Below are 16,095 nucleotides of genomic sequence, written 5' to 3'. Positions count from 1 at the left end.
ACGAATCTATTTAACCCATGAATATTCAACTCTATCATTAGCCATGGTATACTACGAGAAAACGAGGGCGGAGCCTATTTTCGCGACACACGAGTATATTTACTTTTTTCAGTCAATAAGAACGAATTCGCGAAATGATGTCATTTTAGCGCAAGATAGTTTACGAGAGCAGAACCACCGCGAAATGATTTCTCACGGCCGGTTCGCGTTGCTTTGTTAAAAATTAGTTTTTTAGTTATAAATTTTTCTAGAATAGAAATACAAAATGAAGGAATGTAACTCCGATCTTTTGAAATACTGAGGCTCTTTCCATGAGCGCACCCAGAGCGACCTTTCGGTGTCTCGGCATCTGAACGGTCATGGAAACGCGTTAGTGCGATAAAAGTGGTCGACCTTCTTGACACGACAAAAGAGGTGTTCCGGGGAGAAAATATCGCTCCTTTTTGTTTCTTGGAAACGGTCATCGCATCGTTCTCACTACATTTTGGGTGTTTCTCTCTTTATTCCTTCGATACATTCTTGGTTTTAGTTCCATATTTATCAGGATCAAATGATATGATATTCAAATATTATTGCCAACCTCCTCTCAATTTTAAATGTCCTTCGTTACGTATCAGCTGAAAACGTTATCTACAATGAAGCAACCACTCGCCAATAATTATAAACAAAACTAAAAGTAATCGACGACTCCCAAAGCTCCAGAAAGATCAATTCAGTTGGCGATATAGCCACCAGTCAGCTGCACGTGGTCGATCATTTCTCTAACTTTCAAGAAAAACACGGTTTTGTTTCTCAGGATAGACGTTTTGAACAGGAATTGACGAGGTAAGTAGCCAAGTGTTCTATGTTCCTGGTTTTCACGTTGCTCGTAATTTCAATAGATGGTAGAATGAACGTAGCTTTAAGAATCATAAAGTTTTAGGGTGATTTTCGTTAGGAAGAAAATAAGTTGTTTAGTTTTCAATTTTGGGGTTGTCTGGTCTTCAAAGATTAGTAACTGTTGATTCAAAATTGCTATTAGTGTTGCAAGATTGGTCTAGTGATTGATAACGTAAAAAGACCTATAAATAAGTCAGAAAATTAAATTAAATAAGTTTTCGAGATGAGATAATTGAAACTATAACCGTTAACCGTAGCTCTACTAACAGTAAAGTTAAGTTAATTAAGAATAAAGTTAAGTTAATTAAGAATAAAGTTAAGTTAATTAAGAATAAAGTTATGTTAATTAAGAATAAAGTTAAGTTAATTAAGAATAAAGTTAAGTTAATTAAGAATAAAGTTAAGTTAATTAAGAATAAAGTTAAGTTAATTAAGAATAAAGTTAAGTTAATAAGGAATAAAGTTAAGTTAATGATGAATAAAGTTAAGTTAATAAGGAATAAAGTTAAGTTAATAAGGAATAAAGTTAAGTTAATAAGGAATACAGTTAAGTTACTGAGGAATAAAGTTAAGTTAATTAGGAATAAAGTTAAGTTAATTAGGAATAAAGTTAAAGTTAATTAGGAATAAAGTTAAGTTAATAAGGAATAGTTATATTAATTAGGAATCAAGTTAAGTTACTGAGGAATCAAGTTAAGTTACTGAGGAATCAAGTTAAGTTACTGAGGAATCAAGTTAAGTTACTGAGGAATCAATTTAAGTTACTGAGGAATCAAGTTAAGTTACTGAGGAAGTTAATGAGGAATATAGTTAAGTTAATTAGGAATAATGTTAAATTTTGGGAGTTCATTATAAATAAAATATCGTCTACTAACACGTATTTGCTTTCAACTTAACTTGCGCCAGTTTCCTTAAGCTTCTGTTAAAATCTGGTGACAGAATTGAGAAATTATATGATCCATCATAAAAATGGAGTTTTATATTCCCTTTAACATTGGTATTGTTTAACTTCTTCTAATGTCAGATAAGATAAGAGACCAAATAAATTCACTATCAGCAAATATCCCTCAATGTTATATACTGATTAACGTAAGATGAATCAAACTTTAAGTCTTGTGCCCTTGAATATTTTGTCGAGGAATTTATTTTGTAAGATTACATAAACACGTAAACACAAAACGCCTTGTGAAACGTTTGCCGAAATTGTTATTTTCAATTCACGAATCTTATCATATTATCAAAAGCAACTAGTGACCTCGTATTTGAGATTACACTGTGGTTAGCATTCTTTTAAATGGGTTCCACGCACCATTTTTCCTAAAGGGTTGTGGGAATAATTTGTGCCTGTTTTGAATAAAGGACGTTCCCTGCAAATAGGACCCTGATCCAAGTCGAAAAATTCATTTGATATTAGTAAAGGCAATATTATTAATCCAAATATAATTTATTATTTTGAATTTAGAATAAAAAGTAAAACATTTTATCAGGTTACCATTCTTAATTACCCCACTTTTTGCCCAATTTACAACCTAAAAACGTTTAATTAATTTAATTACTTTTTAACTAATTAAAGGAAATTATTAAAACTACTCTACGTGGCGTAACGGCGTTAGCTTCTTCGATGTATTTTCTTAAATAAACTTATCCAAATATAAGCAAACGATGCCAATATTTAATTAACAAGTAATAATAATATAAAATGCGAGGGCTATATATCCTCAACTCCTTGTATTGAGGTATTGTAATAAACTTTTAACTAAATAAATTAATTGAATTGAATGAATTGAATCATTATTTATAAAACCAATAGCGTCTGCTTTAGCTGCTACCTACACAAGTTTAAATGCCGAACCAAAGGGGGGCGTAGCTATAGTTTTTGGTCGCAAATTGTTTAAAACATTTTACCCAAATTTGAGGTAACTGCAAATTTAGTTATTTTTCTAGCCTTATTTCCTGGGAAATGACTGAAATTACAACAATCCTGGGTTTTGAGTGTAAACGTTAAATATGAATATCTTTAACTGAAAATCTAGTGCCGAGTTATGGTGAAATGGATAGCATAAAAACCTTCTCCATTAAAAAACACTTACACATCTAACAATTGTAAGTGCCAACTTTCGTGGTGATCGGTCAAACAATGTGGGAGTTTATCATTCTTATACATAATACCACCATCCATTTTTATAGATATAGATACTAAAATATAAATTTTTGCGGTTTAATATGTTTGAATTGGCTGTGATATCGATAGAGCTCGGTGTTTGGAGAAGAAATATCCGTTTTATTAAATTATCAGAATAAAAACTAATTTTTTGCAAATTTAATCATTTTATAACCACAAATAATATCAATAAATAAACAGTTAACCGTAATTTTTATGAATAATCGAAATATTGGCGATTAATTAATTTATAATGATAATAATCAGCTTGGCTAATACCCAAGGCACCACCTTAGTCATCTAGCCACTTTTTAATGCCTTTAATCTGTTCCGCCTAGCTCTAGATATCGACTTTAAAACTGCTTTATGAGTAGTAATTTCCGTATCAAATTCTTAAGATAACAGAATAATTAATTTCGAGATATTTTGATTAGCCATACCATATGTAGCATTATCACCATAAGTATGCCTCTGTATACAACATTTCAATACCATCTTGCTTCACACCGGAAATAGAAAAGGCTTCCTCGTGCACAGGTTACCATAGAAACAATATAGAGATGAAGTAATTAACGTAATATCCCGTGAACAAGATTTCATTAAAAAACCTAACTTTATCAGGTACCCGATTTCCCTGATAAATCTAGGTTTTCCCACGAATATTTCCTTGATTTCTCCATGTGTAAGTTAAAATAAAAATAAGAGTAACTCATCTCATGATTGTCATTTAAGTGAAATTGGTTCAATATTTTTATATAAAAGAAGACAAAGCCAAATATTTAATAAGAAAAACCTATTGATGTAAATTTGTATTCATTAGGCCAAACTTTCTGAACCCTCATAAATTTCCCTGATTTTTCTGTCGACAATCGAATTTCCTAATATTTCCAGGTTTTCAAGGTTTTCCAGGTCTGTCTGAACCGGTCTGAACCCTGTTTATGGAATATTTATAAGTGTTTATGTTTCATAATTATGGTTGAGGTTAAAGGTAATAGTTAGTGTAGGGAGCTGTTGGCTCGCGTGGCATACAGGGCTTGCTCCACCCTCCTACGCGTTGTAACCCGGCCACCTGAATTAATGGCTTCAAAAGTCGCTTGATGACTTAGGCCGAAGGTGGTGCCTTGGGTATTAGCCAAGCTGATTATTATTATTATTATTATTATTATTATACCTTAACCGTAATTACCAGAGTCTGATGACAATATTTGGCAAAACCTAAAATCTTAAGGGTGTGGGGTTCACTCAATATTTGAGCATCTTGTTAGTGGTTAGTTGTATCAGAAGTATATAACATATTTCTTAGGAGATAAGGATTCGTTTACCCATCTTGCAAATGTTATGCGCTTGAAACAATTGTACCGTCGCAGGCTCCCGTTGATTATTTATAAAAAGTTTGGGAAGAAAAAATAGTGCGAGGCAAATAGGTTTATTATTAAGTAAATATCCCTACGCAGTGTAATTTTAATATTATATTTTACACCTTCTAAAGAAGTAATATCCTCGGTAAATGGATACTTATATCTTAAGAGATATGTTATTCGCTTCTAGTGGTAGTCATTCTAGAAATTGAAAGATTAAAACGCGTGATATATGTAACTGACACACTTATCAGATTCATTGTTATGATAAAACGTGAATCGGTTGATTATTAATTTCCAAGAATGAATTTAATTAATTAATTAGAAAAGTAAATGCTGTAAGGGGAATAGAAATATGTCGGTAATCAATTTCATTTCTAAAATCGGTCTAGAATAAAAAATAAGAAAAAATCTTAAAGATTTGCTTAAAGTACCAGTATGTTTTACAATATTCTATGCCAGTGGTTCTCAACCTTTGTCACCTCGTGGAACCCTATTTCAGTTTCAAATTTATCGTGGAACTCTTGCTTGAATTTTTTTTTTATTCAAAGAAGAAAGGGCTGAATTGAGTCTGAGAAGACCGCGAGCCCGGCGAAGACACCATCTGATTAATCAGGGCGAGATATGTGTGACGGCCACGCCAACGGGGGGGATACGTGGGGACAAGGGTGGGGACACCCGTGGCGGAAGTATTCCGACCACCCGTTGGGGGATTGAAAGTCGTCCTCACACGGCCTTCCACAAACTCTGCCTCCCGGACGCCTGGGATTACAGGAATGAGCCACTACTCCCGGATTCTTGAAAAAAAGTTCGGTATTTAAATTTTTTGGGCCGAAACTTACTCAGAAGCAGACGAACATTCGTACAGTGCCACCGCTTTATTTCCCAGGCTGGCTGCGAGGATGGTTTGGAAATCTCTACGTAATTATTATTAATTACTAATTAATAATAATACTTAATTAGTAATTAATTATTAATAATTAAAAGTAAACAGAGTACATTTGTAAAACCATTTTGCATTTTGTATTTTCATTTTGAGCCGCAAAAGCCATTTTACATTTATAAGAATCAATTTTCAAAGTGAATTTTGTATTTCGCATTTTAAGTTATGGAGAAAGTATTTGCTACTTCGCATTTTGAAAACAACAAGTTGGCCAGCCAAAATGTACCTCTCCTCGGAAGAATTGTCCCTAGTGGTATTCATTTCTCGAGATAACCCTCAAAGATATATCTCCGCAATTTCGAGTTATTTGTTTAAAATGTTATCCCAGTTCTATCCCGCCCGGTATAAAATTTAATTATAATTAGAATAATTGAGACGAAACGACCAATTTTAATTTATTCAGAATATCATAAGTTAAGTAGTTACAACAGTGAGTTAGACGTACTATAACAATGCACAAATGAATTAAACCCTTTTTACAGTACAAGTTTGTCAGTTGAATATAATACAAAGCAAATTTTAATGAAAGAAATAGCTACAGAGGGTATTATAACGACCGTTTATAATTTTAACGGAATCGAGCTGATTTTAATTAAACGATAGTTTATCGAAATTTGGTTATAATAATATTCCCTAAGGCCGCGCGATAAATTTACGAGAATAATTCCCCGTCGCCGTTATATCGCAAATTTAGTTGATTCGGGATTGCCAGAACTGTAATGTTGTGGGCGAGTGATTAAAAATAAAATGACAACCAGAATTATGCAAAATTATAAATGTTTATTTTTATTCAGAACAGTCTATGGAACATTCTAGATTTAACTTTCCTCACTAAGCCAACAATATATATCCCTCCTACGTAATTGTACAGAACTGGTACTCAAGTGTCCAAGACTAGATTTGTCTTAGTTCATCGTGATTGAAAAAGAAACCAAAACATACTTACACTTAAGTAAATATCATAAATTATACTGAGTAATTTTAACTAAATTCAAACTACCTTACTATAAACTCTTGTCTTAATTAACAGCTGAGAGCTGTTCGCTACTAATTACTTCCAATCTACTTAATTAGCCTCACAGGTTGAGTTGATAATTTCAAGGGTATAATTAGGTTATTCCAATTCAAAAAAAAACAATCAATTTTATCTTACAGCTGACTTGAGTTAGTTCACAATTACTTTAACACTTTCAGTCTTAAACACGCACTGTTCATACACTTAAGTCCATTCGCTCACGTTCCAAACGCGAAACACAATTTAACTCTTTCAATGACCGAAGACCAAACATACTAATTAAAACCGCAAAGTTACCTCATAACTTTTGACCGACACCAGGACCCCGTCCTGTGGTAGTTCGTCTGACCGCCAAGAACTAAGAAAGACTATTCTTCCATATTCACGGCAACGGCTTTATATACGATTATTTGATGTTTTTTAGATCCGTCAAGATTTGACTAAAGTTCGAAAAATTGAAGAGATTATATTTTTTACCCGGTTTGATTGATAGTTCTCCACACGGTGGCGCTATATTATTACTTTTATATAGTTTCCGCGGGAGTTTTGAATAATTATCCTTTTTCTAAGCGTTATTAAAAGGTAAAAAACCCGCCTTATCATAATGGTTTCTTTACTTTTTATATTCCTAAAGGAAGTTAATGGCTCGGCGGTAAACTATCTGCATTGTAACGATGCGACCCGAATTCAGTTCCTGAACACGATCAAATAAAGTAAAATACTCAGATATTTAAGTAAATATAATATTAATATAATTTATAAATATAATATTAATATAATTTATAAATATAATATTAATATAATTTATAAATATAATATTAATATAATTTATAAATATAATATTAATATAATTTATAAATATAATATTAATATAATTTATAAATATAATATTAATATAATTTATAAATATAATATTAATATAATTTATAAATATAATATTAATATAATTTATAAATATAATATTAATATAATTTATAAATATTTAATTAAATATAAGATTAATATAATTTATTAATATTTAATTAAATATAAGATTAATATAATTTATAAATATTTCATTAAATATAAGATTAATATAATTTATTAATATTTCATTAAATATAAGATTAATATAATTTATTAATATTTCATTAAATATAAGATTAATATAATTTATAAATATTTAAAATGATGTAGAATAAATTATAGTACCTAACGTTATAACTTTGTAAATGACATTCGCCAAAGCTGTTTTTTAGAAAAACACCGTAACTTAACAAGCGTTGGTGGCTGAGTGGTTAGAGTAAATCTCTTGCACGAGGCAGACCCGGGTTCGAATCCCGGCCGGCGCCAAGAAATCGCAAGTGGATACTAAGACGAATACCGTGAACAATTGGTGGACGTTGAGAGGTTGCATAACACTCAGCACTCGGTCCGTCCCAAAGTCATTAAGTAGAAGCTGGAGAGAAAACGCCCGTACAAACACAACATACTCAACATCTACAACCATCATAACACAGACACACCACAATCTCTACACCCACAAACGACATAACACGAACTCAACATTCACAACCTACGCATAAACATTACAAAAACGTAATACACCAAGCGAAAAAACCACCATCCAAACCAAACCCCAAAATAATCCGTTAACGCTCACACTACGAAAAACTGCGAACGCAGAGATTTTGAGACATCGCGTACATTGATTAACCTTTGCACAGACAGACAGACACGGTGATTGTATAGCCCCTCCTAGGGGACTTTGTCCCCTCGGAGAGGTAAAAAGCCCAATTGATAATCACTGTTCTATGCCTATATTATCGATAGTTTGATTTGGACCAACTCCGTGCAGGCAAACATTTGAAAATGAAAAGTTATAATTTATCCGAATTCGCCCCAATTAAATTACAACATCATGAAACAGATGAACTCTTTTCATGACATAAATATGATCGATCAAGTATGCGTGTAGAAATCTAAGCTACGTTCCAATTTAACAATTTGATTTATATAGAGTGAGATAGATCAGCGGGAAAATAAATACTAATCTTAGTCAATTTCGGTAATTTCAGATATGAACAACGAAAACTGGGAAATGTCCCAAGACGACTTTCTGTACCATTTGGGAATGGGAACTGAGACCCACGACTTGAAGGCTATGTTTGGAGACGTTCAAGTAAATTTACCAAATTACAGTCCAATTTGATTAATTAAATAATAAATTAATTGGCTAGTTTGTGTGTATGGGAGGCTCGGCCAAAAGAATGAAGCATTTCGCCCACCTTATTTCTGACCAGTTGGGCATCCTAGTGGACCCGGAGGACCTGAAAGACCTCTCCGGACACGCTGACAGATACTCCATGTATAAGATCGGGCCGGTCATAGCTGTAAACGTACGTAATATTAGATGTGTATAAAAACTTGTTGAGGTTAACGGTAATAGTGAGTGTAGAGAGCTGTTGGCTCGCGTGGCATGAAGGGCTTTCCTAAGGTGGTGCATTGCCTAGCTGATTATTATTATTTAATAATATATTATATCTCCAGGGTTGCCAAAAACTTAGATCCAAATTTCCTGACTATTCCCTGACCATTTCAAAAGATTTTCCCTGACATTTATGGACAAAATTTTTATTATATGCTTTACTTTTATCAGAAGTTAATAAATTTAAATGGACTTATATTTCAGTAAAAAGGTTATTGCAATGTTGCAGCGAAACTGTCGAGGAAATGAATGATAATCAAAGAATTTGTCAAAGATCTAGAGTAAATTTACCTTCAAAACGTGTCAAGATAAAAGTGAATTCCCTGACTTTTCCCTGACATTTTACAAATTCATAAATTCCCTGACTTTTTAGGCCCATTTTTAAATTCCCTGACTTTTCCCTGTTTTTTTACAAATTCTTAAAATTCCCTGACTTTTTAGGTCCATTTTTAAATTCCCTGACTTTTCCCTGTTTTTTTTTTCAAAATCTTAAAATTCCCTGACTTTTTAAGCCCATTTTTAAATTCCCAGACTTTTCCCTGTCTTTTTACAAATTCTTAAAATTCCCTGACTTTTTAGGCCCATTTTTAAATTCCCTGACTTTTCCATGATTTCCCTTTTTTCCTGACGTGTGGCAACCCTGATCTCGTTCCCCTGTTTTGTGAAGACTGGCTTCCCCTACGTCATACCATCATCTGCTCAGTCGTCTTATCGACCACTGTCGCAAGCTTAAGTAACAGAGGACGTAGTGACGTAGCGGAAGTAAGTCTTCACAAGATGGGGGGAACGATATTGAAACCCACCGAACGAATCGATTTAGTTTTAAAAATACGCTACTAAAGAAAAAATATCGTAGAGGTGGGATACATCATATCGATTTTCTAAAAATATTCCAATAAACGTAAATAATAAATTCATTAATTGATACATTTTACATAGTCAGTAATGAGGGAATGTTAAATTTTTTTTAATAATATATCTCGAATATTTCAGCACGGTATTGGCATGGCTTCTATGCTAGTAATGTTGCACGAAGTCATCAAACTAGTAAGACACGCCCAGTGCGAGGACGTCACTTTTATCAGAATCGGAACTTCCGGCGGAATCGGTAAAGTATATTCCTGATATTTTTTATTTCATTTTTTTTATCATATGTTACGTATGATTTTATATATATTTATTAAGTTTTTCCTCGTCTAATTAACTGCTGGTATCTGATATAAACTTATAACTGTACTTAATTTCAGGCGTGGAACCCGGAACGGTAGTGCTGACCGAGTCGGCGGTTGATGAATGTTTGAATAATTTCGTAGATATGGTCAGTTAGCACTATAATTTCAGGGTGACCAGACTTCCTATATTTTCCTATATTATTAAATGCCTTTCTATAAACATATTTTCTATGTTTTCCTAGAATTCGCCTATTTAGTTTCCTATATTTTCCTATAATTCGCCTATTTGTTTCCTATATTTTCCTATAATTCACCTATTTAGTTTCCTATATTTTCCTATAATTCGCCTATTTGTTTCCTATATTTTCCTATAATTCACCTATTTAGTTTCCTGTATTTTACTATAATTCGCCTATTTATTTCCTATATTTTCCTATAATTCGCCTATTTATTTCCAATATTTTCCTATAGTTTGCCTATTTAGTTTCCTACATTTTCCTATTTAGTGTTCTGTATTTTAGTATAATTCGCCTATTTTATTTCCTATATTTTCCTATAATTCGCCTATTTAGTTTCCTGTATTTTACTATAATTCGCCTATTTATTTCCTATATTTTCCTATAATTCGCCTATTTATTTCCTATATTTTCCTATAGTTTGCCTATTTAGTTTCCTACATTTTCCTATTTAGTGTTCTGTATCTTAGTATAATTCGCCTATTTTATTTCCTATATTTTCCTATAATTAGCCTATTTAGTTTCCTATATTTTCTTATAATTCGTCTATTTAGTTTCCTATATTTTCCTATAATTCGTCTATTTAGTTTCCTATATTTTCCTATAATTCGTCTATTTAGTTTCCTATATTTTCCTATATTGCCTATTTAGTTTCCTACATTTTATTATTTAGTGTCCTGTATTTTACTATAATTCACCTATTTTATTTCCTATAATTCACCTATTTAGTGTCCTGTATTTTACTATAATTCACCTATTTTATTTTCAATATTTTCCTATAATTCGCCTATTTAGTGTCCTATATTTTCGTAAAATTCACCTATTTCATTTCCTAAAATTCGCCTATTTTATTTCCTGGTCACTCTGTAATTTTAAATTTAAAAATTTCCAGAACTAACGTCAGTTTGATTCTCGAATGTGTACAGAATATTATAGGTAAAAAGGTACGACGTTTCCCCAAATTCAACAAGGACTTGATCGACGAGGTTAAAAATGTCGCTGAAGACCATTTTCAGTTTCCGGTCGTTTCTGGGAAAACGATGTCGTCCAATGACTTTTACGAAGGTACGCGAAAGACACTTTACTATATTGGTCAACCATGGACCAAGAATCGAAGGGGACTCTCTGTTCAGGCTTTAAAAATCAAGCGTGAATACTGGGAAGAAGAAAATCACGACTAATTTTAGTTCAATGTGGACAAACTTGGCGTCGCTGAAGTCGATTTCCGGCGTAGTTTCGTAGAGAAGCTGTAGCGCTCACGTTCAATTTTGACAAAATGGCGCCGTTGTTGGCGATTCAATGATTAGGCTTAGCAAATCTTAGACCTTTTATTTTTGGAATTGGTCCTTTAAAAGTTTAAGTAATGGTAATTAACCATTGTGTTAAGTAAAAATAACCAGTAGGCCGCGTATGGCTGAGGTTTTTTTTAATCAAATTCACTGGAATCCATTTCATTTATAAACTTAAAAAAATTTATGAACTAAGGCTAACCTAACTTTCTCGCACGTAGTGATAGTTGAACAGAATTCTTGATGCGCTTCAAAGCGGCTGGTGTACCCCAGTAAGCCTTCCGATTTAGGTCACGCCTACCGTGTCAAAATATCGGGAACAGTGAGTCCCGTTAGATTCTTGGTCCATGGGTCAATCAAGAACGCGTACTAGTAACTAAGTACAAAGCAAATATTAAATGAAGTTATACTTAACTGCCGCCCTCTAAATTGTAATTTATTATTTTTATATATTTTTATTATTAATATTTTTATAATATTATTTTGAAATCTTCAATAAAAACATGGAAAAAAAGTTATATCACTTTTGCATTTTACAGATGGCGCTAAAAACCTGTTTTTAGATTATGCCAGCAGGGGACAATGGTAGTTCTTAGTTACTTCTATGTGTTCTTGGTCAATCAAGAGCTTGATACAGATTCACAGCTTGCTTACAGGGAAACAAAAATTAAGAGCGAAGCCCTAAGCGGTTCGATTTTAATGCTCTTATTTAAAGAAGATGGCGCCAATGTTGAAATTTTTTAAGAGCAGCCACCGATTAGATGGCGCCACTAAGTAAGAGGGGAGTAAAACTATTTCCACCAATGGGAAAGCGGGTGAAAGGTCACCCTTTTCATTGCCCAATAGAAAAGAAGGGAAAAGGCCAATAACCTTTCACCCGCTTTCCCATTGGTGGAAATAGCTAATTCGTTAGCACTTAGTGGCGCCATCTAATCAGTGGCTGATCCTAAAAACTTCCCTCAATCAACACTTTTTGCCGGGAATGGAATTAGAATCGATTTCGCCGGGAGTAGTGGCTCACTCCTGTAATCCCAGGCGTCCAGGAGGCAGAGTTTGTGGATGGCCGTGTGAGGACGACCACTAATCCCCCAACGGGTGATTGTCATACTTCCGCCACGGGTGTCCCAACCCTATCCCTAAGTATCCCCCCGTTGGCGTGGCCGTAACACATATCTCGACCTGATTAATCAAATGGACGAGCGGACTGAATTGTCCCACCCGTTACAATCGCTTATAACGAGCTTCTAAAAAAAAAAGAATCGATTTCTTACTCATTAAATAACTTTTACCATTATTTTAAAAGCAGTTTTAACTGTTACATGTAAAGACATTAATCGAAAACTTATTTCAACACAACATTCGTCATAAAAAACGAACAAATAATATTATTTTATTTTATTATGTTTGAGACGATTGGCGCCATCTGCTAAGATTTTGGGTATTAAAAAATCGGCCTTTAACGGCGTTATCCCGTAAAAGTATCTTCTCTCTTAAGTCTTAACTCATGTTTATCTGTCTATTCATGAATATATTTATTTTTGGGTAAAATGAATAAATGCATGGTCTAATTGGAACTAACAGGTCAGGGTCGGTTGGACGGCGCCATTTGTTCGTATTCGATGGAGGACAAGATGGACTACTTGAAGACACTGGCGGACGCCGGCGTGGTCAACATCGAAATGGAAGCCCTCCTCATGGGCGCCATCCTGCATAAATGCCACTTGAAAAGTACAACAACATAGATTCACTTTTACCAAAAGTAAATAGGAAAGAAAGTATTTCGGATCGATTGCATAAATTATTGTTTCGCGATGCTTTCAAACGCTCTCGAGAGCACGTGTCACGACAAGCCCATAGAATTTACTTATTTATTTTATTATTTAAGTGGGGTGGCCGAGTGGTAAGCACTTTCGCCTCGTTTTCAGCTTGTGTGAGTTTGCAAGTTCTCTCACCACTGGTTTAAGGGGTTTTCCCCCCAGCTCTTCGGTTCCCCTTCTATAAAAACTTGTTGAGGTTAACGGTAATAGTTATAGTGTAGGGAGATGTTGGCTCTTATGGCGTGAAGGACTTGCCGGTACCCTCCTACGCATTGTAACCCGGCCACCTAAATTAATGGCTTCAAAAGTCGCTTGATGATTTAGGCCTAAGGTGGTGCCTTGGATATTAGCCTAGCTGATTATTATTAGTATTGTGGTAATTATAATATCGATTCAATGAATTATTTTGTAGGCGTTTGAGTGTAATTTTAAAGTATGTTAGTGTGCGGTTTTTATTTAAAAACTGGCGATTTTACCGAAGGAGTTTGGTAATTTGGCAGCCTTGTTAAAATTGATGTTTGTTGGGTATTAGCTTAGTTGAGTACTTTTATTATTGCTATTTTTATATACTAAATAATGCTGGGTAAATAAATAAATTTTGTATTTATTATACCTTGAATAGTTCAAACCAAATTATTAAATAATTTCTTAAATTAATTCAAATCTGATTTACTTTAGCGAAACAAAGAAGTAAGGTCGTAAAAAATTTAGAATTAAATTTTGCCTTATTAAATCTCAACAAGTCGGTCCAGCAGTACTATTAGTTCCACATTAACCCAGTCCAGTTTAAAAAAAAAATTATATTCCCTCGGCACTAGCTCCATCTCTAATGGTGTCGCTCACATTAAACTACAACAACAACAACTACTACTACATTTCGGTCATAGCAATAGTGCCACTCGATATATATATATATATATATTTACCGCGGCAAAGGAAACGTTTTGACAAAGTTCCTGTAAACAGGTCGCGCTAGACTTTCTTGTCCTATTTAATTTTCCCAAAAATGTATGAATAGGAAAGTAATGAGCGTTTAAAATAGGTCTAGTCGTTTGCGTGACCTTGTTAGACCGGTTAAAGGGCGACCAGGTCAAGATCACCAGCAAGGACAAAGAAGAGTTCGAAGGGCGTCCTCAGTTGCTCTGCGCCGCTTACATTAAGAGAAAAGTCCTCAACAAACAAACGACATAAATGAACCTAAAATTTTGTCATAACTGGAGATTGTACATAGACATATCAAACGTATTTAAAGGGCAACGCAAGTGGATAAATTATCTTATAGATAAAAAGAACGACTGCGCATGCGCTATCTGACATAGCCTTTCCTTCTGTGAAAAAGAAGAACCATATTTGCCACGTTTATTTTGTATAAATGCGCCTCTCGCGGTTCTTTTATTATTGGTAAACCCATACAAAGTAGAACCCCTTGAAATCGGGGCGTCGTCACCAAATTAAAGGGAGCACGGTTTAAAAACAATACACTACATTAAATCAAATATATAATATATAGTACTGGAAAGTAACAAATATAAGTTACAGAATGCAACAATAAAATTATATATATAACGAATAAACATTTAAATTCCTCACCCACCACCAATTTCGCTAAAACTAAAAAAAAGTTGGCTGTACTTTTTGCATTTTCCAGTAAGATTTCCCCAAATATTTTATACGGAGCTCGTGTTAGGCTTAGTGACTTCGGAGTTCAAACTTCAAACTGATTTTAATTTTTTTCGATACTAATTAAATTAATTATTATTACAATACTCATATCAATTCTGTGAAAGTATTGTTAATACATTGATATTTATTAGCTAGTATTTTATGATAAACAACAATCTTTACCTGATACACTACTGAGACGGACAATGAAATGTTAAGCCTTAGTTCACGAGGCTATAAACTGTTAAACATCATCGAAACAATGCTAATTTTTCGTTACTTTAAATATTTTAATCCTCTCCTTTTAGGACTAGTTAAGTAAGCGAAATACTTTTATACTTTAAACATTTGATATAACAAATTTAACAATATCACTTGGATTAATTTTAATCCGCCGTGCTTTGTAAATACTTACACTCGGTAGCAGACGATATACCGAGCGAGGGTAAAAACAAGGAGTAAATCCGAGTAATATATATTAAGTTGATCTAAATCATCATTGCAAAAACAGTTTTCCTTACCCCTCTTACCGTAACGAACATTTTATGGAAAGCTCTATTGAAAACCAACTTACGACTTGTAGAAGAAAACCTAGTTCCAAACCAAGCGCCCCCCAACGTGGCCACTTGCGTTGCCCTTTAACCGTGGAATAATGCACGAAATAAATTGTACAGTTTTAAAGGGAAATAAAATACAAGAATGTTATTTTTTAACCATCCTGTCAAGTATTTCATACGTTAAATAGTGCATTAAATAATTTGAACATTTATTTTTAAGCTAAATGAAATATTATATTAATAAATGACAATTCAATAAAAGTGTTTCATCCATTGAATAATGCACTAATTTATTTTAACATTTATTTTAAGCTCAGGGTTGCCACAGTTTTTCCGCATTCAAATTCCCTAACTTTTCCAGGTTTTCCCTTATCATCTCCGGAGATTTTCCGACTTATTTTGTGCCAAAATTTTATCCTAAATTTCTAGTGATCGTCCGGTTCCCCGACCCCGACCCCGACCCTGTAAGTTGGGGATCCCCGGGTTTTCAACCCCGACGGGTCGGGTCGGGGTTTTTTTTTAGTCGGGTTTTCCAAATA

The 16,095-nt window shown here is 33.6% G+C and overlaps 1 protein-coding gene across 1 annotated transcript; it reads left to right on the top strand.

Annotated features, from left to right (window-relative positions):
- The first annotated feature begins 703 nt into the window (after positions 1-703).
- Positions 704-15,712, top strand: LOC149926802 (uridine phosphorylase 2-like). The gene is made up of 8 exons (XM_090158996.1): positions 704-825; positions 8,414-8,517; positions 8,576-8,734; positions 9,817-9,931; positions 10,071-10,141; positions 11,158-11,296; positions 13,102-13,248; positions 14,380-15,712. The coding sequence occupies exons 2-8, from the start codon at positions 8,416-8,418 to the stop codon at positions 14,526-14,528; spliced, it is 882 nt and encodes a 293-aa protein (XP_090015122.1). The 5' UTR covers positions 704-825; positions 8,414-8,415; the 3' UTR covers positions 14,529-15,712.
- The last annotated feature ends 383 nt before the right edge of the window (positions 15,713-16,095 follow it).

This window comes from Leiobunum rupestre, chromosome 9 (assembly GCF_980474605.1).
Source record: "Leiobunum rupestre chromosome 9, qqLeiRupe1.1.hap1, whole genome shotgun sequence".
Taxonomy (NCBI): Eukaryota; Metazoa; Arthropoda; class Arachnida; order Opiliones; family Sclerosomatidae; genus Leiobunum; species Leiobunum rupestre.
This window is presented reverse-complemented; position numbering and strand designations above follow the sequence as displayed.